The sequence below is a fragment of the Paroedura picta genome, chromosome 6 (assembly GCF_049243985.1).
Source record: "Paroedura picta isolate Pp20150507F chromosome 6, Ppicta_v3.0, whole genome shotgun sequence".
Lineage (NCBI taxonomy): Eukaryota > Metazoa > Chordata > Lepidosauria > Squamata > Gekkonidae > Paroedura > Paroedura picta.
This window is the reverse complement of record NC_135374.1, coordinates 115,332,576-115,355,239: the sequence shown is the minus strand read 5'-3', so window position 1 is coordinate 115,355,239 and position 22,664 is coordinate 115,332,576. Positions and strand designations below refer to the sequence as shown.

The following is a 22,664-nucleotide window of genomic DNA, read 5'->3' as shown; positions in this document are numbered from 1 at the left end:
GGAAGGCTCCCTAGACTGCTGGAGGAAGCCTTCACTACGGGATTTCAGTATTTTAATAAATAATAAACTTTGCTCAGTGTCATTTGTGGAAAGGATTTTTTTTTTTTTTGTGACTGAGACCACAGGAACTGCAGGATCAGATCTCAAGTAGTTTTACAGCTGGGTGTCGCCATTGGGCAGCAAAAACAAAGAGTGCCTATTTGGATCCCATGACATAATGGAGGGGCTGGAGAGCTAGGTGCAGTGATCATTTCCCTGTTTTTCTTTAACACAAGCTTCTCTCCTCTATGGGTTGATCTTTTCCCTCCCGAGACTTCTGATGAGATTTGTGCCTTGGTTTCCATGACTGCAGCACGTAACATTAGGAAATGCACTGCAGTTGGAATCAACACAGAACCAGTTAGTTCTTCCAGTCCCAACAACAGTATGGAGGCTGAACTAGCTTTACTTTCTGAAGCTACTATTTGGTGAACTCTCTCTGAAAGTATCTCCAACATTTCTAGCTGCCGCAGCCTTTTCTAACTCCACTGCCCACCATCAGCTGTATTTCAGAGGATTCTATGATTGCCCCAGAAAATATGCTAGTTTTGTAGTATTATAGCTGCTTAGTCTGCAACTTACGAATTTCCCCATAATGCCAACAGTGAGGAAAAGTTAGTTACAAGAAGCTGCCATTTTATGGAGTCAAATGACCCTTCGATTGTAAAGCAGGGAGCAATTTTCCCTGGTTTGGCAATGAGTGGTGAAACAAAAGCTATCCCGAGTCTTGTCCTGAAAAAAATGTTTAAACTACCCAAACGCATGCAAAATATATATTGTAATTTATGCTTTGCAATTATTTTGTACAAAAGTCGTAATACAGGAAAAAGAGTATCAGTCTTATCATCCTAAGGGTATCGAGTAATTGCATCCTTAATCACAGCAACACTCTTTGCACACTAGAGACCTTACAGTGAGACTTGCTGCATAGTCAGTGTACAGGATCCTTAGCTCAACACAGTCTTTGAGATGATCATGTTTCATAGCAGCTGCCAGCTTTTGCAAAAGGTCATTTGCAGGAAAGGGATTACACCCCCTCCTCAGTTCTGTTACTTAGGGCTGCCTCCTGTCCTGGGCACTAGACCGGTGTCAAAGTGGTTCATGGGCATTCTGTCATGATAAGAGTTACAGAGATCTGTGGCTTCAGACAAGGAACTGGCCTTTTAAGAAGGGTCAGGCTCCCCAGGGGGTCCTTCTTAATTTTCCTTCCTGATGCGCTACTCTGGTTTAGCTTGTTTCCCCATGCTCTGCCTTAGACCATTGTACCAATGGCCATTGCATTTTTCAGCCTTGCCTCCACCCTGGATCACCTTTCACCCTTGCTGTCTTCTGCCAGGCGCCATCTGTGGGTCACCTTGCCGTCCTTCCCCACTGCCTTTCCTCCAATCTTGTGCTCCACCAACTGATGCCAGAGCTTCTGACAGCCTCCCTCCCAACCTGCTTACCTCACAATAGCATCTCCACATCCATAGCAACCTCAACATCCCTAGCAACCCTAGGCAGCGTTTATGCCATCTATGGCTCCCTCTTCCCACTCCCTTTATTAGTGTTTTACTGGGGGGATGGCAGATTAGTACAACCACCATGTTTTGTTCTGGTTTTTCTGTATGACTTTTATGTCTTTTTATGTTCTTGTATTGTTTTAATGGGGTTTTATTGAGGTTGTAGCAGGGACAATTTATAATCCACCATGAGCCGGTCTTGGGAGTGGTGGGAAATACATTTAAATGATAATGATAATAATAAAAAGAACCATGTAGGCCAGTCTTGCTCAACTTGTTTACCTTTGAGAAACCCCTGAAATATTCTTCAGGCTTCAAGAAACCCCTGAAGTGGTGCAACTCAGGGCCCCTCCCCTTCCCTCCTCCATTGTTGGCTATTTTGGGAGTGCTGGGTGGGTTGACATGACCATATATGCACATATAACGTGATAGATGTTATTCAAATTTAAAATATGTTCCATGTATGGGTGGGAGTTAAATATTTTAAAATATATTTTCATGAAACCCTGGCTGTGAAAGCCTAGTGTAGGCAAAAATATATGCAATAGAAAAATCAAACTTTACTCTTTGAGAAGGTTGAGTCTACAGCCTTTCAAAGGTACAGCACCCAAAGCCTATTGTGTGACTCTTCAAACATGTTCCATGTTGCAGCAAGCCACAGTTCATGCCCAGTAGCATCAAAATATATGTTTTTAGCATAGTTTCCATTCAATGATGTTTTCGTGGGGTGTTCTGTATGAGCGTGCCCATTTGAAGAGATTACCCAGAGTTTGGAGGGGGTGGCACATTTGAGAACATATAGCCAGTTTCTGATGTTAGCCCACGACCGCTATGCCTGAGTACATTCCCCAATATATGACTTTAGACTGCTTTGGCTTTGCTAATCTCCTACATGTCCAACGGAGGAGTCTGATGTCTGTCAAAAGGTTGTCAGGGCTCTGCGTTGTATTCAGTACTGAGACATGTTCATCAAAATCTTTTACTGAATGGTAACTTTTCATGCACACCAAAGAATTAAAAACAAGAAGTGTACCCGTCCTTAAGCACTATGGCATTGACCTGATTTTGACCTGATTTTAACTGTATTGTTATTTTTTATTTTTTGCTATACAGCAGTCTGAGCCAGTCCCTGGGAGTACAGTAAATTAAATACATACATACGTGCATGTAATAATAATAATTAGCATTGTTAAAGGAGAAATGCTCTTAAAAGGGAAATGCTCTGGAAGAACTGAAACTTCTTACTGAAAGGGGACTCCACAGAACTTTCTCAAAGTAATTTTGATTTTGTTCCTTTTACATAGGTCTGCCTTCATAGTTCTTTCTGACATTGCTATGGTTAATCGTGTGTCTGTCCCCCCACCCCCCATTAGTATCTCCACATTCCTAACAGCTCAGCCATATGTTCTGATGATTGTACTGTCAAAAAGAGCTCCCAGATTCTGCTTGGGCCTGTTGGAGCCATTCAGGTGGTCGCAGTAAGGCAGGGATTGAAAAAGAAGAGAAGGACTGTATGTGATTTAATTGAATCAACATAGTTTAATCGCACTCACCGCAGGAGAACCTATCCACAATATTATGAAGAAAAGGAATAGTTAGCAAACCATTGGTTATGATCAGTAGACAGACTGCTGCTTATATGCAGATGTTAACCCGGGCACATGTTCAAATCAGTCTCTGATCATTGTGTTGTGTACCTTGCCCTCTCCTTGGCTACATGCCTATACATCTGGCCTGCTTCTTATATGGCAGATATAAGGCATAACCTATATAAGACAACTATGGGCAATGGAGCTTGTATGCTATTCCTGAAGTTTAGCTTTGATAGTTTTTCAAAACACGTTGAGACATCGTCTATGACACCGACCAAGAATGCCCCTGATGATATTCCGGCCTGTCCACCATTCTGCTTAGAGAACTGATTTCGTGTCTTCTACAAATCTGCACCTACCTTTTCTTGCAATGCTGTAACTGACTGCAATCAACTTTGCATTAGGCCTTAATTCAGAAATGGAGCTTCTTACCTAAACCATGCCGATGGGTTGACATAGGGGGCAAGACAGTCCATGCTTTCGTCTTTGGGTTGTAACACTCCACGGTGTTTAAGGTCTTTAAACCATCTCGGCCTCCAATAACGAACAGTTTGTCGTCAATGACAGCCACACCAAACTGCAACCTTCTGCCATTCATCACTCCGGCTTGGATCCATATATTGGTCCTGAGATCGTACTTCTCTATGGTGGTAGCACCTGCTGAGAAACATCAATAATGTAATTAATGAGATTATTTTTACATGGCATTTGTGCACCTGAAAGTTTCCCCATTGATTTTCTTCTGAAGTGTTCTTCCAGTGGTAACAATTATCTGCAATAACATATCTTAAGAGAAGAAGAGCTGGGGGGTTGGAACCTCACTTTTTACTACCTCAAGGAGCTTCAAAGTGGCTTACAGCTGCTCACCCTTCCTTTCCCCACAACAGGCACCTTGTGAGATAGGTGGGGCTGAGAGAATTCTGAGAGAACTGTGACTGGCCTAAGGTCACCCAGCTGGCTGCATGTGGAGAAAGGCTGGGGAATCAAACCCAGTTCTCTGGATTACAACCTTAACTACTATACCAAGATAGTTCTTAAACATCTTATATCTCTTTCCTCCCACCCCCCAAGAATGGAAAACAAAGTCTACTTTACCCTTCAGAGTGGTGAGTCTAGATCTCATGGAATTTTTAATGTGATCTATTTCATTATGCAGAAGTACAGCTTTAAGCTTGTCACATTCTTGTTTTAAAAAGTTGACTGAGGAAAAAAAATCTTACGAATCATATTTAATTTAAGGAAAGGGATTTTACTCTTAAATATCTATTTTCTCATGCTTTATTGGTCTGAGGGACTAAGGCTACATTCTTCTTTGCTCTCCATCCAATTTAGGTGACTTCAACATGGTCATGTTTCCTCAAATTTCCTGAGTGATGTGGGAAAGAAGAGCATGGCAGTATTTCCCACCAGGTGAACGCAACGGGAGGGCCTGGGCTTATTCGTAGTCTCATAGCATAGTCTGTATATATGAGGCTAGCGAAATGATCCGACTTTCAAATACGGCAGAAGAAATATTGCTATTGTCAAGTGAGTGCCTTTTGTGTATTGTTTTCATATTCACATATCTTTTGCCTCAAAGCATTTAATTCCTCCTAAAAAGAAAACTTGGTTTGTTGTTAGTGATGCCAGCCTCCAGCTGGGATCCCCTGGAGTTACATATCTCTATACTAGGTAGGTCAGTTCCCTGGAAGCTTTGGAAGGTAAACTGTGAAGCACAGGTTGACATTAGTCAGGGCCTTCCCCCTCCTCTTAACCATCTGAAAATGGTTTAACGTCTTTGTGAGAATTGGACAAAAAGGAGCACTCTGTTGTGTCTGTAGGTCTGCTGAAGACTGAGCTTGAGTTCAAGGCAGGATTGTAAGTCTGCACTGTAACTGACCAATGTGTGGATAGATCCCATCGGCCGGATCTGACCAACGGTGTGCACTGGTGGGAAGCTCTATTGTGGGGCTTTTGTTTCTAAGTTAGGGTTGTGTGGGGCTCTTCCCGGCCCCTCCGCGAGGTTCACCCTTCTCAGCCGTGGCATCCCCTCTTCTTCCGACCAAGAACCACAAAGTCTGCTGGATTTTCCAAACACCGTCTTTTATTCTCTCTTCCCCGTACACTCGCAACGTCCTTTTCTCTCATCCACACCAACCAACCACCCCGGTGTATTCCCCACCTTATATTTCCCGCCTTGGACCCCGCCCCCCTACATAACCCGTCTTGCCGCCGCCGCCCTTCCGTCCTAGTCGCTCGTCGGCGTCCGGAAGTTACTTTCGACTTTCAGGTAAGCGTTTCTTTCTAGGTTCCAGCGCCGGCGACTTCTCGGGCGGGCCCTTCCTCGGGGTGAGCGAGTGGGGAGGTGCCACTGACCACAACTCCCTTTTCCCCCGCCCCCTTCCCGGGCTGGCCGGGCACTCAACGCGAGGACCGGTTTGGCTGCTATAAGTCCCTTGCGTTTAGCGTCCTCATTCCAGGTTTGAAGTCCAGGCGCCTCTCTACAGCCTCCCTCCCCGCGTTCGTATCCGTTGGTCCCTAACTCTCCATCCTCGCCCGGACAGGTTGGTTGTGGCTTTCTTCAGTTCAATTTTTGTCTCTTTGTACCATTTATTTATTTATTTATTTATTTATTTATTTATTTATTTATTTATTTATTTATTTATTTAATGGTTGGGTTTATACCCCACCACTACTCCAAGGACTCATGGCAGATTTATGCTGGGCCCACAATAAAGAGCTGAAATGAACTTCCTTTGTCCTGGTCTTTGGACCCATGTGGATTTAGCACACGCTACTGGGGTTTTTAGTTTAAATTTCATTACTGATCTGTAATGTTGTTTGATTTATTTGAATATGCTTTTATTGTTGTCAGCCGCATGTAGCTTGCTCTCAAGGAGGGGTGGCCAATACATCATCATCATCATCATCATCATCATCATCATCATCATCACAGTTCCCCACTAAGGCCTCTGTCCTGCCCAGGCCCACACCAAAAATTTTAGGAGTCTCCCAACTTGTTTCTGGCAACTCTACCCCACCATTTCCTGCTGGTGGCCAGGGGGAACCTAGTAACTCTATTTGTTACACTTCGTATCCCACAACTATAACTGTGGCAATCTTTTTCAGAATTCTTTTTTCATGAAAATCAACAACAATCATTTGTCAAAGTTAAAGTTGTACATGAATAAAAATGAAGGGAACAAGAGATGTAATTTGAATTCTATTTGTATCCCAGAATAATAGAACAAAAATACTATCATCCGACTTGATATATTAAATTGCCTTCTAATTTTCCCAGCTGAAAGAAATATGAACTAATTTCTAGATTCAATTATCCTAAGGTGTTTTTTGTAACAGTTCTTAATTCAAAACCGAAACTGACATAAATGACTTAATTAACTAATTAGAAAGAATTGTATTGCACTGTTTTGTGCATATTTTTTAATTGGCATTGCATAATGCCAATAATATACATTCTGAAATGGTTGGGAATTGTTTTATAATGACTGGAGGGGAATGTGCTTACTTGTCCAGAAGTAACTTTTTTACCTTCAGCGCTACAAAAAGAACTGCCCATTGTAACTGCGAAGAGGACTTAAAACTATGAAATATGGTTTTTCATTACAAATGACGTAGAAGAAACACAGAAGACTTTTTTCATATCTTATCACGTGTCTGTTGTGCAGAGAGGAACAGAAAGAGATTGAAAGCTGCTCTGAGACTCCTTTAGGTAGTGAAAAGTGGGGAGTAAAAACCTTCTTCTTCTTCTTCTTCTTCTTCTTCTTCTTCTTCTTCTTCTTCTAGTTATGGCAATTAACCACTGTCACTAAATGGGACCTCCATCTTTGAAGTAGTAATTTTCTGAATACCAGTGCTGGGAAGAAAGGTCAGAGAACTGGTTACCCTGCTTGTAAGTTTTTCAGAGTTTCTTGTTGGCCACTGGATGAAACAGGAAGCTGGACTAGATACACCATGGCTTTATTTAGAATGGATGACATTGTTCTTATACACCAGTAATCCCCAACATGGTGGCCCTGTTGCCATAGTGCCCATTACAGGTGCACATATACTCCTTCCCTTAAACATCTTTCCCCCCAAACAGGACTTTTCTGTTTACCCTTCATGGAGTAGGGATGCTTCAGAAAAGCCAGGAGGCATCAGTGTTTATGTCTACAAGGAACACATATTTGGAAATGGCTTCCTCTGTCATAGGAGGATGCTTGGCATGGAACCTCCTAAGAATTTTCATAGCTTTCCAGTGCTTAGGAATAGAGACCACTTATATATGCCATGTTTTCCCCAACCTAAAGGAACTGGAAGAGTAATCAAACAATTAAATATAGGCTATTTTCTGGATCAAGACATGTAGTTGGGGCCTCTGAACTGCCACAATTTTGGAGTTGTTTAGATGCTTAGTTATCAAATGTGTATCAAATTATCCACAAGATAACCACTTTACTTGATACATCCTTTCATATAAGAAATATAGCACATTCTTTCTGGTTCCTATATATCCATTTTGATTTTTTTTTTTTAATCTTGCTGGAATGTTTTTATAAGCCATTATTCTAGATCAGCCCTTTCCAAGCTTTTGGCCATGGAGGAACCCCTGAAATACTTTTTCAGGCTTTGAGGAACCCGGGAAGTTGTCAGCTGTCCATGCCTCCCTGTCTTGCACCCCCTCCCCCGAAGCTCTATGTCACCAGAAGTTACATCACCACCTGCGTCAACAGGCAGGCTCGAGGAGGACTGAGGGGGAGGGAGACAGGAAGTGTTTTAAGGTGGGAATAACTGTGCAGGCTCCACCCATCTTAGGGACAGAAACCACAAGAGAACTCATGCATGGGAGGGGAGGCAATGGAAATGACCAATTTCCTAGCTTGTAGCCAAGTTCACTAAGGCAGGAAAGGAAAGACCATGGACCCTCTCTAGAGCTCCCACAAACTCCTGGGGGTCCACAGACCCCTGGTTGGGAATCACTGCTCTAGATGGAAAAGTATACAATAGAATGGCCCCCAGGTTTTGATCTAAAGTAAAATTCAAAGTTCTTCAAGCAAAAAAACAACCCTGGAGAACTTAAGAGAAAACAAATCAGTTTGGAGAAGGCTAGTGAGGTAGAGGTCAACCTCAGCATGCCACAGGTCAATCCTGTTCACACTGAAGTAATACTCCTGAGTAGATTCACCACCCTTAGCATTGATATGAGTTTGAATACAGTCTATTGAGCTGAAATGCAAACTCAAGTGTAGCATTCTGTTCTTTATTTCCTTCTCCATAGGGAGCCTGTTCTTTCATATTGCTCAAACAAAAGTAATCAGGTTCTAGAAGAAATTCATAATACAAAACAATCCCATTGCGACATGAATTATGCGTGTTGCTTTTTTTGCCTTGCTAAGCACATGAGGAAAAGCTGCCTTGTGCCTTCTCTGCTCAGAAGCCAAGTTAAATGGAAGAAGCATTTGCATATGTTTTGCATATCCCAAAGGACACCTCTGCAAACAAGACAAAGGTGAAAGGATTGCCGTCTCTCTTGCCAGGGCTGTGCTCTTCTGCTGAAGGTCTCCTCCTTGAGATGCGTCAATAAACCAGTTCAATCGCATTTGTTCCACCTCGACAGAGCTCCTTTCATTTCCAGACAGGCGGCTGCAGATCAGTAGGCTGAGGTCATCCATTTGCACCTCCTCTAAGCCAGATCACTAAATTTTCAACAAAATGGCCAAATGTATATGTCAGCAGCAACGGGCAGGAGTGGAATCAGCAGAAAGAGCTTATGTGTGTGTATGGGTGTGGAGGGGGGGGGGATGATTTACAGAGCCTGGAGCTTTTCTTATTCTATGGCCTTCTCTATAGTTTCAGAGATTTATGGCAAATCTAGACAGCATCCTAAAAAGCAGCGACATCACCCTGCTAACGAAAGTGTGTCTAGTCAAGGCTATGGTCTTCCCAGGTGCAACATATGGCTATGAAAGTTGGACCATAAGGAAAGCCGAGCGTCAAAGAATTGAGGCTTTTGAACTCTGGTGCTGGAGAAGACTCTTGTGAGGCCATTGGACTGCAAGGCGAACAAACCAGTCAGTCCTAGAGGAGATCTGCCCTGACTGCTCCATAGAAGGCCAGATCCTGAAGATGAAGCTCAAATACTTTGGCCACCTCGTGAGAAGGAAGGACTCCCTGGAGAAGAGCCTAATGCTGGGAGCGATTGAGGGCAAAAGAAGAAGGGGACAACAGAGAATGAGGTGGCTGGATGAAGTCACTGAAGCAGTTGGTACGAACTTAAATGGACTCCAGGGAATGGTAGAGGACAGGAAGGCCTGGAGGATCATTGTCCATGGGGTTGAGATGGGTCGGACATGACTTTGCACTAACAACAACATAGTTTCAGATCCATTTTAAGGTTTTGGTTCTGATCTTCAAGGCCTTACACAGTCTGGGCTCTGTCTAAGGGACTGTCTCTCTGAATATGTTCCTCAGAGGACTCTTAGATCAAGCAATGCTAACCAGCTGAAGATCCCTGGGCCCAAGGAAATATGGCTGGCATCAACCCGACCCAGGGCTTTTTGAGCCCTGGTTCCTGTTTGGTGGAACGAACTCTGCAACCTGACAGCACTTCACACACATATACTAGAATAAGAATCAAAAGACCTTTACTGGCATTCAAGAAACAGAAAAAATACACCATAAAGCGTTAATTGTTCTATGAGTGGTGTGACCTCATAGCCAGCTGAAGAAACTTGGGGCAAGTTTTGAGGCATTTGGATACCAATATGGCAAATTAAATATACAGAGTAGACTTCTATGGAGTCTTCAAACTTCCATTGTTCTTTATTCTTTGATATTCAACAAATCCCAACGCGTTTTGCTCTTTAGCTTTTTCAAGGGACATCAATTTTAATGTTTTCAAAACCAATTTGCGAAATAATCACTTAACAGTGAGTAAGATTGTTTTAACAAATGCTACTCGTAGCTTAAGGCATTCCAGAGTGCGTTGGTGAGCTGACCATGAATAATGGCATACAGTGAACAATAGAAAAACGCATGTACGACAATTTCACACAGCTTGAATAATAGGCAGGAGTGGTTTAAGAATTCATGGGGCCCATAGCACCAGAGACAGATTAAGTATTTACAGGGCCTAATCAGAGTATCATGGTGGTGGGATCCACCAGATTGGAGGCACAGGGGTCCCCTATAATGGAAAGGAATGTCACTATGAGTGTCTTTAGAGAGGTAAAGGACGGAGAAGTGAGGCTATGGGCCTGATCCATGGAGAGAAGGCACTTCTGGGATGCTGAACTCAGCCATGGGGGGAGAGGAGAGGGGTCAAGATGGTCCGCCTCTTCCCTGCCAGATGTCCCTAGCCTGACATAGGCCCCGATGACACCTGTGGCAAGGAAGGGAACACAGAAGAATCAGCATTCCCTTGCCATAGGACAACCAAACATCTGAGTTGTGCCAGGCCTGGGACCTCCCTAGGCTGGCGCTAACATCATCTGGAAGTGGGCATTAGGCCTGCAACCGGACAAGGGCTGGCCTGGGCTGAATTCCTCATGTGGAATAGGTCTCAACTGGAATTACAATCAGGAACAAACCCTTGGGAGCACCTTTATCCCCAACCACGCCATCCTCAAGTTCTTCCCTAGGAAGACCAGTGTGTTCTTAGGATGGAAACTCCAGTTCTTGTTCTGGTTCTTGTTCCAATCAGATGACTGGGAAGCAGCTCTATCAATCACAGGTCGTAATTAGTGGTCAGATTTTGCAGTGTGGTGGATTTTATCTTACATATTTACATTTTTTTTTATTTCCCACCATTCTTCCCAAGGGGAACCCAAAGCAACTTACATAATAGCCCTCTCCTCCACTTTATCCCCACTAGAACATCATGACATGGGTTAGGCTGAGATGAGTGTGATTGGTCAAGAGAGAAACAAGCAGCACGTAATATTTTAAGAATTCCAAAGATGCGGTGCATCTCCATCTCTTTGATTGTATGACATTGGCAGATGAGTTTGTTTATGGATAGACTGCACACAACTTTTAGGAATATAAAATGGACAGGCCATGCAAGAGGCTTCTATGATCCCTATGAACCCCACAGATATTTTATATAATAAAGAGTTGGAAGGGACCCTACAGGCTATCTAGTCCTACCCCCTGCTCAATGGAGGATCAGCCTAAAGCATGATAACGACCTGTCCAGCTGCTCCTTAAAGACAGCCATTGAGGGGGAGCTCACCAACTCCTTAGGCAGCCCTTTCCAATGCTGAACTACTCTTTGAATTTCCCCCCTACCATTCTACCCATAGTTTAAACCCACTCATGCAGGTCCTACCATCTGCTGTTAACAGGAACCGCTCCCTACCCTCCTCTGAGTGACAACCTTTGAAATTCTTGGAACTTTCCCATACAATATGAACATACAACTTATTGCCACTGTGGCACATCCTTTAGTTGTAGACAAGCTCCAATAAGAGCACAGAGACAATTTCAACATTATCCCAATAGTGGCAATATATCAACTAGAAATGTTTATGTATTGGTATGAATGGAAACCTTTTTCTGGTTGAAACATCTACAATGAAATTTCGAGAAAAGGTCAAAGGATTACGAGTGACTCAAGAGCTTGAACCAAAAATGTCAATAGTCTACTGCTGGGACTCATCCCGATGAGCTACCATAGATTTAGTGGATTCTGCCTGTCATGTAGCTAGGCACGGAGAAGAGAAGGTTTGGGTTTTTTTTTAACAACTCCTGCAATTGGCAGGTTGTATTAATCTCTTCATTTGGGCAATACAATGTCCATTGGGAGTCCGGCCTGCTGTGTTTCTACAATCAACAGTGCCGTATTCTTTGTTTATTGTACTTCAGCTTCCAGCTTCTCCGAAATCTAGCTCGAGCTAATCACCTCAGGGACTCTGAGCTTGATGATACATTTGTCAGTCCAGATTTGGGTTCAGCTATCCCTGGCCCTCGACTGAGTCTCTCATAAAGTCAAGCACTAAAAATCTGTGAGCACTGAATTAAAAAAAATACATTCCATTTTCTACAAACTTTGGGTTTTAATTACATTTTAGTTTTAAGATAAAGAGGAAGAGTTGTATAGTATACCTCACTTTTCAGTACCAGAAGGAGTCTCAAAGTGGCAGCATAATAATAATAATAACAACAACAACAATAAAAATAATAATCTACACTGCTCTCCCAATATGACTCAGGATGATACATTATATGATTAAGAATTAACAATGAATTAAAACCAACACAAGAAATAACCATCAAACAGTAACAGTATAAAACATGATAAAAACAAAGTTAACAATTTAGCAGCATCTAAGTAATAGCAGCCTACAGAGAAATCACTGCCCATAAGTCTCCAGACTGCGCAATGTTTGAAGTGGAAGACCAAACCAGCGTTCCTTCTTATTTGTGTCACATCAGTTTTCCATAGTGATTACCTCATGGCGAAGGGATGGGGAAGTCGGGGGTGGAATGTCTCGACCTCCTTTACCATCCATCACTGTGTTTTAAATAATGCATTTTTATGAATTCAATCACCTGCCGGGGCCTGTCATAATAGATGACAAAGCATAAATCTTTGGTGCCTTACTCTAGTGAGGTCCATTCTATTCTGCTTTAACATCCCACTGAAGCTAGGAAGGCCCCCTCTCTGATGTCTCCTCTTAATGCATTTCATTCAGCCTTTGTTCCTTTGAGCACCTCCTATCCAGTGAATTTGTAACCTCCACGACCCAGATGAAGAGTGACTTTTGATGTTGGACCGCACTGAGACCTCCAGAGGAGCACTCGCCTGGACACATGATGCCGTTAATTAGAGTTTCCTTAGATCTGTGAAACTAGCATGAAAAAAGTGCTGGCTGCAATAAACGTCAATAGCCCACCCCCCACCCCCCAAAAAAACCTACCTGGATATTACACAAAGTTATAAAGAACTAATTAGGCTTTCTTTCATGTTCCGGATGAAACGATATTCCGGAGAGTGACTGGAGAGTTAAAACCTACATGGCGCTAATGCAGTGTCTTTTGCATCGGGCCTACCAGAGATCAGGGGACTGCTGCTTGGTTCTCTTGCGGAACGTTCAGTAAAGGTTTCACTGATTCGCGAGAATGTGCTCGGCATCCAGCAAGACAGAAGAGAATACCAAAAGAGACTCAAGTTCTTCTAGAAACAATGGCAAAATGAAAACTTATGGGGGTGGTGAAGAAACCCTACTGTGATTCATTCAGTATAAAGTCACATGTGCAGCTTTGGTAGCTATGACAACACATCACAATGCCAGTTTTATCACTGAATACCTATCCTTATTACAGCCCCTGAGCTCTGACCTGGATGACCTGGCCTAGCCTGATCTCGTCTGAACTCAGAAGCTAAGCAGGGTCAGCCCTGGACAGTATTTGGATGAGAGACCACCAAGGAATATCAAAGTTACAACAAAGTTACAACAAAGGCAAACCACGTCTGTGCTGGCAGTGTGAATACGCAGAGAGAGCAGAACTCAAGGCTGCTGAAAGAGCAAAATAGGTTTTTAAATTATCATTGTGAAGAGAAATAGCTAGGTCTAGACCTAACTAGCTAGCTAGCGGTTGTCGACAATCATTCTTCTGTTGTCCAACAACTGTTCTGCAGGTAAATAGGGAGGAAATCTACTCAAACAGGCAGGAAGTCCCTCGTTGAGCCAACTGGGACACTGGAGGAAATAATGCTGGTTTTAAGCAATTTTATAATTGGATGGTTTTAATTTATTGTCATGTGTTATTACTGTGGACAGCCCTGAGACAACTTGCTCGAAAGGGGTCGGTATATATACAAAATTAAAAACATAGAATTAGCTTATCAATCAACAATCAAACTGGAGTATAAATATTTGGCTAGGCAACAAGACCCTGCATTGACCTTGGGCTAGTCACAGTTCAACTAGAGCTCACAGAGCAGTTAGATTAGAGCTTTCTCAGCCCCACCTCCCTCAAAGCGTGACTGGAGGAAAGGAAAGGTACTTGTAAGTTTGGGACCCCATCAAGTAGTAAAAATGCATGATTCTTGTTCCAAAATTTGGCAGGATAACATCATGAAAAATAATAACTATATGCCCCAAAGGTCATTAGAAATTTTGTAGGTAGCTAATCACGTTAAAAAAAAAACACTCTGATTGACTTGCATAAATTGTGGACATAGCTGTCACAAATTCTACTGAATTTTCAGGACTGCATTATGAAGCTACAAATATTCAAACATTTTTTGCAAAGGGGTATCAAGCATCTGATATTCTGGGAAGTTCCCAAGGAGAAAGCCATACAAAGAAAACTGAACGGTGCAGTAGCAACTTTTCTCCCAGCGTCATCAGTCTCACAAATGAGAGTGGGCTTGGCCTCTAAGCTGCAATCTTCAGCAAAAGCTTAGAACGTGAGCTGCCCTGATCCAAGCTCCTCCGAAGTATCCACTAATCATCTTCTAGAGTTCAAGGCTCAGGTGCAAGGAATCTCATTTCTATCCAGCTTTGCAATTTAGAGCTCGGCAGAATTTCCCCTCTCTGATACAAATGTGAGATTCCATACGTGAGTATATAACTCACAGGGAGAATACATCACAGGATGACGGGATCGTTTATGTCAAGGGAGAGTATGAGGAGCCAACCCGTGTGGGGTAGTGAGATTTGAAACCAATAGCACCTTTGACACCGACAGCTATTTTGAGATTTATGTTTTTGAGAGTCAAAAACTCTCTTTGTCCGATAACAGAGTATTGTGCAGTGTCTGTTAAGAAACTGGGTGACTCTAGTTTATTGACTGATTTATAATTTAATTTATCAACCACCTCTCCCCAACAGCGGGCTTCTCACACACTGCAACTTCCATAAAGTTTTTGTGAGTCATAAAGTAAATGCCATCATTGTGCATAAACAAAGATTGCTCCCCCCACCCCCTGAGCAAGAAGCCATATCTCCCCCTTCTAAAGCCCTCCATCCATACTACTGCAGGCCCAAAAGGAAATGTCCACCTCCAGAAAACCAAAGTTGTGTAAGTGTGAGAATTTTTCTAAGAACATACATGGATAAGAGTATGAGTGAGCGTCTTCTATGTGTAAACTACATTTACAAAGAAATTATTGATTCAATTGCAGATGGTATCAATTCCAGATGGTATCTGCGGGACCATCTTATTCCTTATGCCTCTTGAAGGGCATTCCGCTCTGCAAATACTAACAGGTTGGTGATCCCTGGCCAATGTAAGGTTCGTGTGGCCTCAACCAGAGCCAGGGTCTTTTTGGCCCTGGCCCAGGCCTGGTGGAATGAGCTCCCAGAAGAGCTATGGGCCCTGCAAGAGCTAATGCAGTTGTGCAGGGCCTGTAAGATAGAGCTCTTCTGCCAGGCCTTTGGTTGAGGTCAGGCTAAGGGGATATCTTGGTCCCCTCCTCCACTGTTCCCCATCTGGGTAGCATCTTCTTATTCTGGTGTGTGGACAGCCATAGGAACAGTATGCATGGGGAGGGGGAGTTATGTTGTTTTACTGTTTTATTCTTTTGGTAGTAGTGTCACTATTGCATTTTGGATTTGCTGTTAACCAGCATGAGCCAGCTGGCTGGGAGCAGTGGCCTACAAATATGATGAAATAAATAAAATACATCAAATAAAATAAAAATAATTAACTGAATGTATTTGTTATTTGAGATTTATTTTTCAACTGAATTTATTCCTAAGACCCTTTGGAGAGTGTTTGGCACTCCTCCCACATTAACCCTTGAAGAAGCGGACGGTGAAATGCTGGGAAAAGATGTAGTATTGTATTCAGAAGACTCATCTGGGGCTTAGGTTTCTTTAATAAGAAAAAGAACCTTATTTTGTGTAATTATTGAAGGTTACATCTGTATAACTGGTTGGTTATCAGTTGTTTAAAGAAGATACATTTATTAGTTTATTGTAATTGTTGTACTGGGTTTAAATGTAGTGCTGTTTACAGTGGGCCATCGGTCCATCAAGGTCAGTACTGTCTATTCAGACTGGAAATGGATCTCCAGAGGCTCATGTTGAATTCTTTCATATATCTTTCTACCTGGCCCTTTCAACTGGAGATGCTGGGGGTTGAACCTGGGACCTTCAGCATGCCAAACAGAAGCTCTACCACTCAGCCATGACCCTTCCCTGTGGCTTCTCACTGGGTCATGCCACACCTATACTAAGATCTCTTCAAATGTTGTGAAAACTCTATGATTCTATGATTCTATGGTTCTATTATTCTAAATCAATAGTCAGTTGAAGTGACAGATGGCTCTCATGTCTAAATGACAAAGTGGAAGCTCAGAAAAAAAGAATGAGTCTTTCAGAAATTAAAGTGCATTAAAAATTAAACATGATTAATTATGCATATGGATGTTCAACGACATTTTGTATTAGACATGTTGAACACACATTAAAGCAGGCAAAATCTGGAGGTTTTCCACATTCTCTCTTTTTTATTTTTATTAAGTTTATAAAATTTACAAAAATAAAACAATGGTTTAGAACATATTTAAGAACAATCCCAATCCCAATTAGATACATATCTATCATCAAAATCTAGTGCATTTAACACCTTCTCCCTTCTTAACACAGTAGGTCCCCAGATTCTCTCAAATCTCTCTACATTTTTGTTCTTCTGATAGAATGTTTAACTTTAATGTCTTTAACTCTGTTACCCAAGGTATTCAGATTGGGTGAATTCTTATTCTTCCAAACATTAGCAAAATTCATTCTGGCTGCTGTTGGAAGGCCATAGACAGACATGCTCCTTTCAGTTCAGGAAGATAATGTAATAAAGCTGGTTTTGTGTGGTTTTTCTATATTCCCATTTCCCTTGCTTGTGTGTTCCCTTGCTTGTACTGCCTTCAGTGTCTCCCCCTTGCCCTCCAGTTTTCCACTTACATTTCTCTCCCACTAGTGGTCAATTGAATATTACATGGAGTTATTTCTGGTGTAAAAATCTGCTGTTTATACCTGCAGGCAGGAATGCCAGACATAGAGTGGTACAATATCAAATCAACCATTACGGGGAGGAAAAATGTGTGAAACACGAGGGAGGGGGGCACTTCCCAGAGTAATAAGAACTCACAAGTGAGGAAAATAAGAATACAGAAAAGTTCATATTTACTTCATTTAAATGCCACTTCCCGCACCCACCAGCGGGGACTCAAAGAGTTATCTGGGTGACATTAATATGCTATAATATGCTTCCATCTGCTTTTACGGAAGGCTTATTTTTTTTTTAATATATTCATATGTGATTATGTATCTGTAAGGATGGGAGCATTGAAACTTCAGAACATGCATTACTGGAATGCCAACAGTATGAACTTATGATCTTTCCCCCAAACCAGGTTTCATTCTGAGACGTTTATAATCATGTTTTCAGATAAAAATATTGAATTAACCTCTGCTGTGGCTAAATTTGCATAGAAAGTGATCAAAATAAGAAATATCTTGGTGAATCTGGAGCAAAGAGAATGTTAATTACTAGCTGCATTGTATTTTAACTTGTCATTTGTATCAACTTCCATGGCTTGGAATCTTTTCTCATTTTGATTTTTGTATACTTACTGTATCTGCACAGTAATCTGCTTTCTGGTCTAGTACTGCATTAATAAACTGACACTAAATCAAGAGGCCCCTCTCAGCTACATCTACCCCCAGGCATCATTTTTTTTAGAATCAAACAGCCCAGCAGGACCTGCTTAGGGCAAAATTATTCCAAATCAGACATAACAAGGATAGTTTTTTTCCCCCAAACAACTTTGTTGTCGAATAGTTTCAGAATAGTAACCAACAATGGATGAAGAATATAACAATCAAAGTTATAGATAATGATGATAGGAAAAAGCCACAGGTTAGAGCTTGTTTTTTGGCTAAATGCCTTCATTTACTGAAACCAAAACAAGTCAGAACTCACACTGGCTGCAAAGGCTCAAAGCTGGCTCCAAAATATAATAAGGCGGCCACATTTAGGCTGCTAATGCATGATTTCTGGTGCAAGAAAGCAGTCATGCATTAACAGTCTAAATCCTTCCCTCTGACAAAAAAGACACAAAAAGAGACACCCACCCTTGGAAGGCCCACTGGCAGTGATCACTTTACTGGATGGAAAGACAATCAATGCTGTTAATCAGAAGCTGCTTAATTGTCAATAGTTTTTAAATTGTTGTATTAATTTTTATAGTTGTTGTAATTGTTGTAATTGCTGTTACGATCTCTGTATGTACACTGCACTGAGCCCGTCTCGGGAGGTTGATTTAGAAATTTAATAAATATATTAATAAATAAATAATAATAATATGGGCTAAGATCCATATAATCACAAACAAGGGGTTCTTTCTTTTGCAATTCTCAAAGAGTAGTGCCTACCCTATGATCATTATGCCCTATGGCAAGCTACTGAAGCAATGTTCAGCAGAAGTTTTTGACATGGGATGGGGACTCTGAGAATCAATGAGAAACAGTGACAAATTCTATTGAACATGGGTGCACCTAAAATAGCTCTTTTGGATTACAAACCTAGACTAAAACTAGCTGGAACCACTTCAGATAAAAATAGTTACATGTGCTTTGTGTCTGACAAAGTGTGCATGCACACAAAAGCTTATCCTTGAAAGAAAACTTTGTCAGTCTTAAAGATGCCACTGGACTCAAACTTTGTTCTTTCCAGGGCTCATTATGCACATGCAGGATAATGCACATTCAATGTGCTTTTGCATCTGGGTATTCCTGTACAGAACAGTAAAATTTACTTCTAAAGTGCATTGAAAGTGCATTAACCATTGTTTGCAGAATGGGCCCAGGCTAGGCAAGAGGCACACCGTATTTCTATCAGCATACAGGTTACCACTGTGATACTCTGAGTCCAAATACTTAAGACATGATAAATGAAAGCTAATCTTTAAGATGGTGGCAGATGGAAAAGAAATCTGTTTGTCATGAGAAAGGGGCTGTAACAGACAAATAAATAAATCATTACATATGTCAATATATATAAACATGCCACAAACATTGATTGTTAAGAAAATTGGATGGGGGGGGTGGGTAGTCAGGAGGCACTTAGATGATGAGTATCTGCTTGGAATGCAAAAGGTCCCAGATTCAATCCCTGTCATCTCCAATTCAAAAAAAAAAAGGATCTGGCAGTAGGTAATGTGAAAGTCCTCTGTCTGAGGCCCTGGAGAACTTCTGCCAGTCTGAGTAGACATAGACAATACTGACTTTGATGAACCAAGGAGCTGAGGCAAGATGAGGGCTGGAAAATCAATTACGATGGCTACCGGAAATGAAAGCAGTTTTAAGAATCTCTCCTTACAATTTCAAAGGCACCATCTGCCTGAAACTGACAAATGAGTGGAGATCAACCAGCGGCAAACAAAAAAGCAGGGGGGGGGGAACTGGCAATTTTTCTCATTAGAAGAAGAAGAGTTGGTTCTTATATGCCACTTTTCTCTACCCGAAGGAGTCTCAAAGCAGCTTACAGTCACCTTCCCTTTCCTCTCCCCACAACAGAACCCTGTGAGGTAGGTGAGGCTGAGAGAGTCCTGATATTGCTAAAAAAGACCAGTTGGTTCTTATATGTCGCTTTTTTCTACCTGAAGGAGTCTCAGAGTGGTATACAGTCACCTTCCTTTTCCTCTCCCCACAATAGACACTCTATGAGGCTTCTGGCAATTTACAACAGCTTAGTTTAAAAAGAATTAAATAAACATTTCAAGGTGTTCACATGAACAGTGCTATGAAATAAGGTGTGGCATGGCATCAGATGAACTTTACTACTTTGTGTAGCCAGCTTGGTGTAGTGGTTAGGAGTGCAGACTTCTAATTTGGCAAGCCGCCAGCTGGGTGACCTTGGGCTTGCCACAGCACTGACTGAGCAGTAATATCAGGGCTCTCTCAGCCTCACCTCCCTCACAGGGTGTGTGTTGTGGGGAGAGGAAAGGTTAGGTGAATGTAAGCCGTTTTGAGACTCCTTTGAGTAGAGAAAAGCGGCAACTCTTCTTCTACTACTACTACTAATACAAAATAATCCCAAACTGAGTGTCATAGTAAGGTTTTGGTTTGAATCCTCCTGTACTGTGGAAACCTATTGGGTGACCTTGGCCAGTCATATGCACTCAGCTTAACAGGGTCATTGTGAGGCTAAGGATTTTGCCTTTCCTTTTGTGGGTTGAACCCTTTCCCCTTAACAATTATTCTGTTGATTTCCTCAGAAAGCTTGTGATATTCCTTTCAAGATAGTGCTGGAACGAACAGGTAGAGAAACAATACCTCTTCCTGGAAATTAAGGCCGAACCCTTACACATTAAATTCCACAAATAAAACCCGAGCATTTCCCACCAAGCATTTACATCCCTAACATATTGATACCCAACTGGCATTTAACCCCCCCCCTCACAACTACATCAGTTTATAGATTTCATTACCTGATTAATAGGACCTCTTGAATGACTGTTACCTAGATCAATGTTATCTCTTTCAATTACTAAGATGTCTGATGCCAGTATTAGTTTTTTTGTTTTTAATCACCAATATATAGTTACATTTCTTGCCTGGGCTATTTTAAAGTTTTATTTCTTTCCACCCTCACCACCCCCCTTTGCCCAAAACAATGATTCATTGAAAGCAAGATAACCTAGTGCTTGGTTTCCGGAGCCCCCCCCCCCCCCCCCCCCGTCACGTGTACCTTTTTTCCTATCACAGTCCCTCTGACATTATTGCTTTTTGCGTTTGTAGCTGAGCTTTGCCCCTCTGTTGTTTCTTCTGCAAAAGCGGCGAGGAGGGCTGAGGGACCTGAGGGGAGATCAATCAGTATTCCCCCTTTTTTTGTTCTATAAAACTGCTCAATTATTTATAGAGCTCTCTTTGGCTCGGTGCGCTCCCCCCTCCTCCCCAAATAATCATTTTGCAGCTTAGTCCCTGATAACAATTGACTTGGCAGATTTTCTTCTCCTCTTGGGATTTCAGAAAAACTGAACCAACCAAACAAAACTAAACATCGTTTTAAGAAGTTGGACATTTTATAGTCTTCCGAAGACACAGTTTTCCTGATAATGTATTCGTCCTCCTCTTATATCAGTGATATTTAGTTAAATTCTTGGTAAGAGATAAAGACCAAAACATCTCCCATATGGTAGCAAAATTCTTCTACGTCTCTACCAGAATAAGATTAACAAGAATATCTAAAGGACAGTAAAGTACAGATAACTATTATTTGAGTTGGGTAACTGTTTATGTCCATAAGGGTTAATGGTGTGAACAAGTTGACTCGTAGGAGGGAATTTTGGGCTGGAATAAGACACAACACACCATTGTTGAGTATAAACAAGGCCACGGGCTTATTAGTTCCCCATGGGAGGGTTGGCACAGCAAGGGAGAGGGAGCCTGACCTGGCAGTCAATAGAGTCCAGAGGCTCCCTGGGGACCCACACAATTTCCTGCTGGGAATCCAGATCCCCTTGCCCAGTGCTAAAGGAAGTGACCTATATGGGGGAGCCAAACCTCAGTTGGCTGACAACCAGGCCACCTGGCAAATGAGCCCCTGGACTTCCAGGCACTCATTTACATGCCATCTCTTAAGGAGCCCCAAAACCCCGGGGAGTCCGATCACACACCAGGTTCCCTGCCAACAGGCTCCATCCCATGCAAACCCGCAGCTGTGACAAAATATTAACTATGAAACATGCACCTCAAACACAGCCACAAGGCTGCTTTCACACAAGCCTAGGATGAGTGGGAGGGAAGTTGCTCCATGGTGTGCTGGGATGAAAAGGCAAGGACCTGCACACATGGCACATTTATAGGCACTGCAGGTCCCGCATGCCCCCATTGATGCTGCATGTGCTGGGTGCGTGCAGTGTGTCCACAAAAGGGCCATCGGGGCAGTCGTGTCTGCCTCCAGCCAGCCCTCCACAGCGTCAACTAGTGGCTGCAGTAAGTCTCTGCTGCACTTTTCATTCTTGCAAATAATAATCTATTCCCCACTACAACCATATATATAAGAATATATAAGAATGTGAGCGACTGGGTGGAGCGGCGGAGCGGCGGCAAGGTGCTTGGGCTGGCAGGCAGGTGTGTGTGTGTGTGTGTGTGCAGGATGGCATGGCAGTCGTAGGGGCCGGGCCAATCAGGGTGTGGCCAGCTTTGATTGGCCCTATTCCAACTCAGACACCCCAGACTTGCTCCACCCCCAGGGCAGTTTCACAAATATTAAGAGGAACAATGGATAAGATGGAATTTTAATTTTTGTATAAGCATTACCTATAGGGGTCAAATTAACTGGATCAATCTATGACTACTACTAAAACGTATTTATCCCTCTGCCTTTCGACTTAAGACCTTTCATTCAAGAGCAAAAGTAAAATAAACTGATGGGGAAGGGCAACATTTTCATTGACAAGGGATACCTAAGAGACCTACAGCACCCAAAGGGCTACAGATGGTTGTTTTATTTTGTGTTCAGCATGGGGGGGGGGAGAGAAAGCCAGTGTGGTGTGTTGGTTAAGACTGTGGTGTGGTGGTTAAGAGCAGTGGAT

At 42.3% G+C, this 22,664-nt stretch overlaps 1 protein-coding gene across 3 annotated transcripts in view; it reads right to left on the bottom strand.

The window, feature by feature from the left end:
• KLHL1 (kelch like family member 1) overlaps positions 1-22,664 on the bottom strand; it is a 260,108-nt gene that overhangs the window by 76,289 nt on the left and 161,155 nt on the right. For 2 of the 3 annotated variants that reach the window (XM_077344008.1, XM_077344006.1), the window contains exon 7: positions 3,566-3,793. In XM_077344008.1, the coding sequence (XP_077200123.1) occupies positions 3,566-3,793 (228 nt within the window). The remainder of the gene's footprint in view (positions 1-3,565; positions 3,794-22,664) is intronic. The other variant, XM_077344007.1, reaches the window with a different exon arrangement.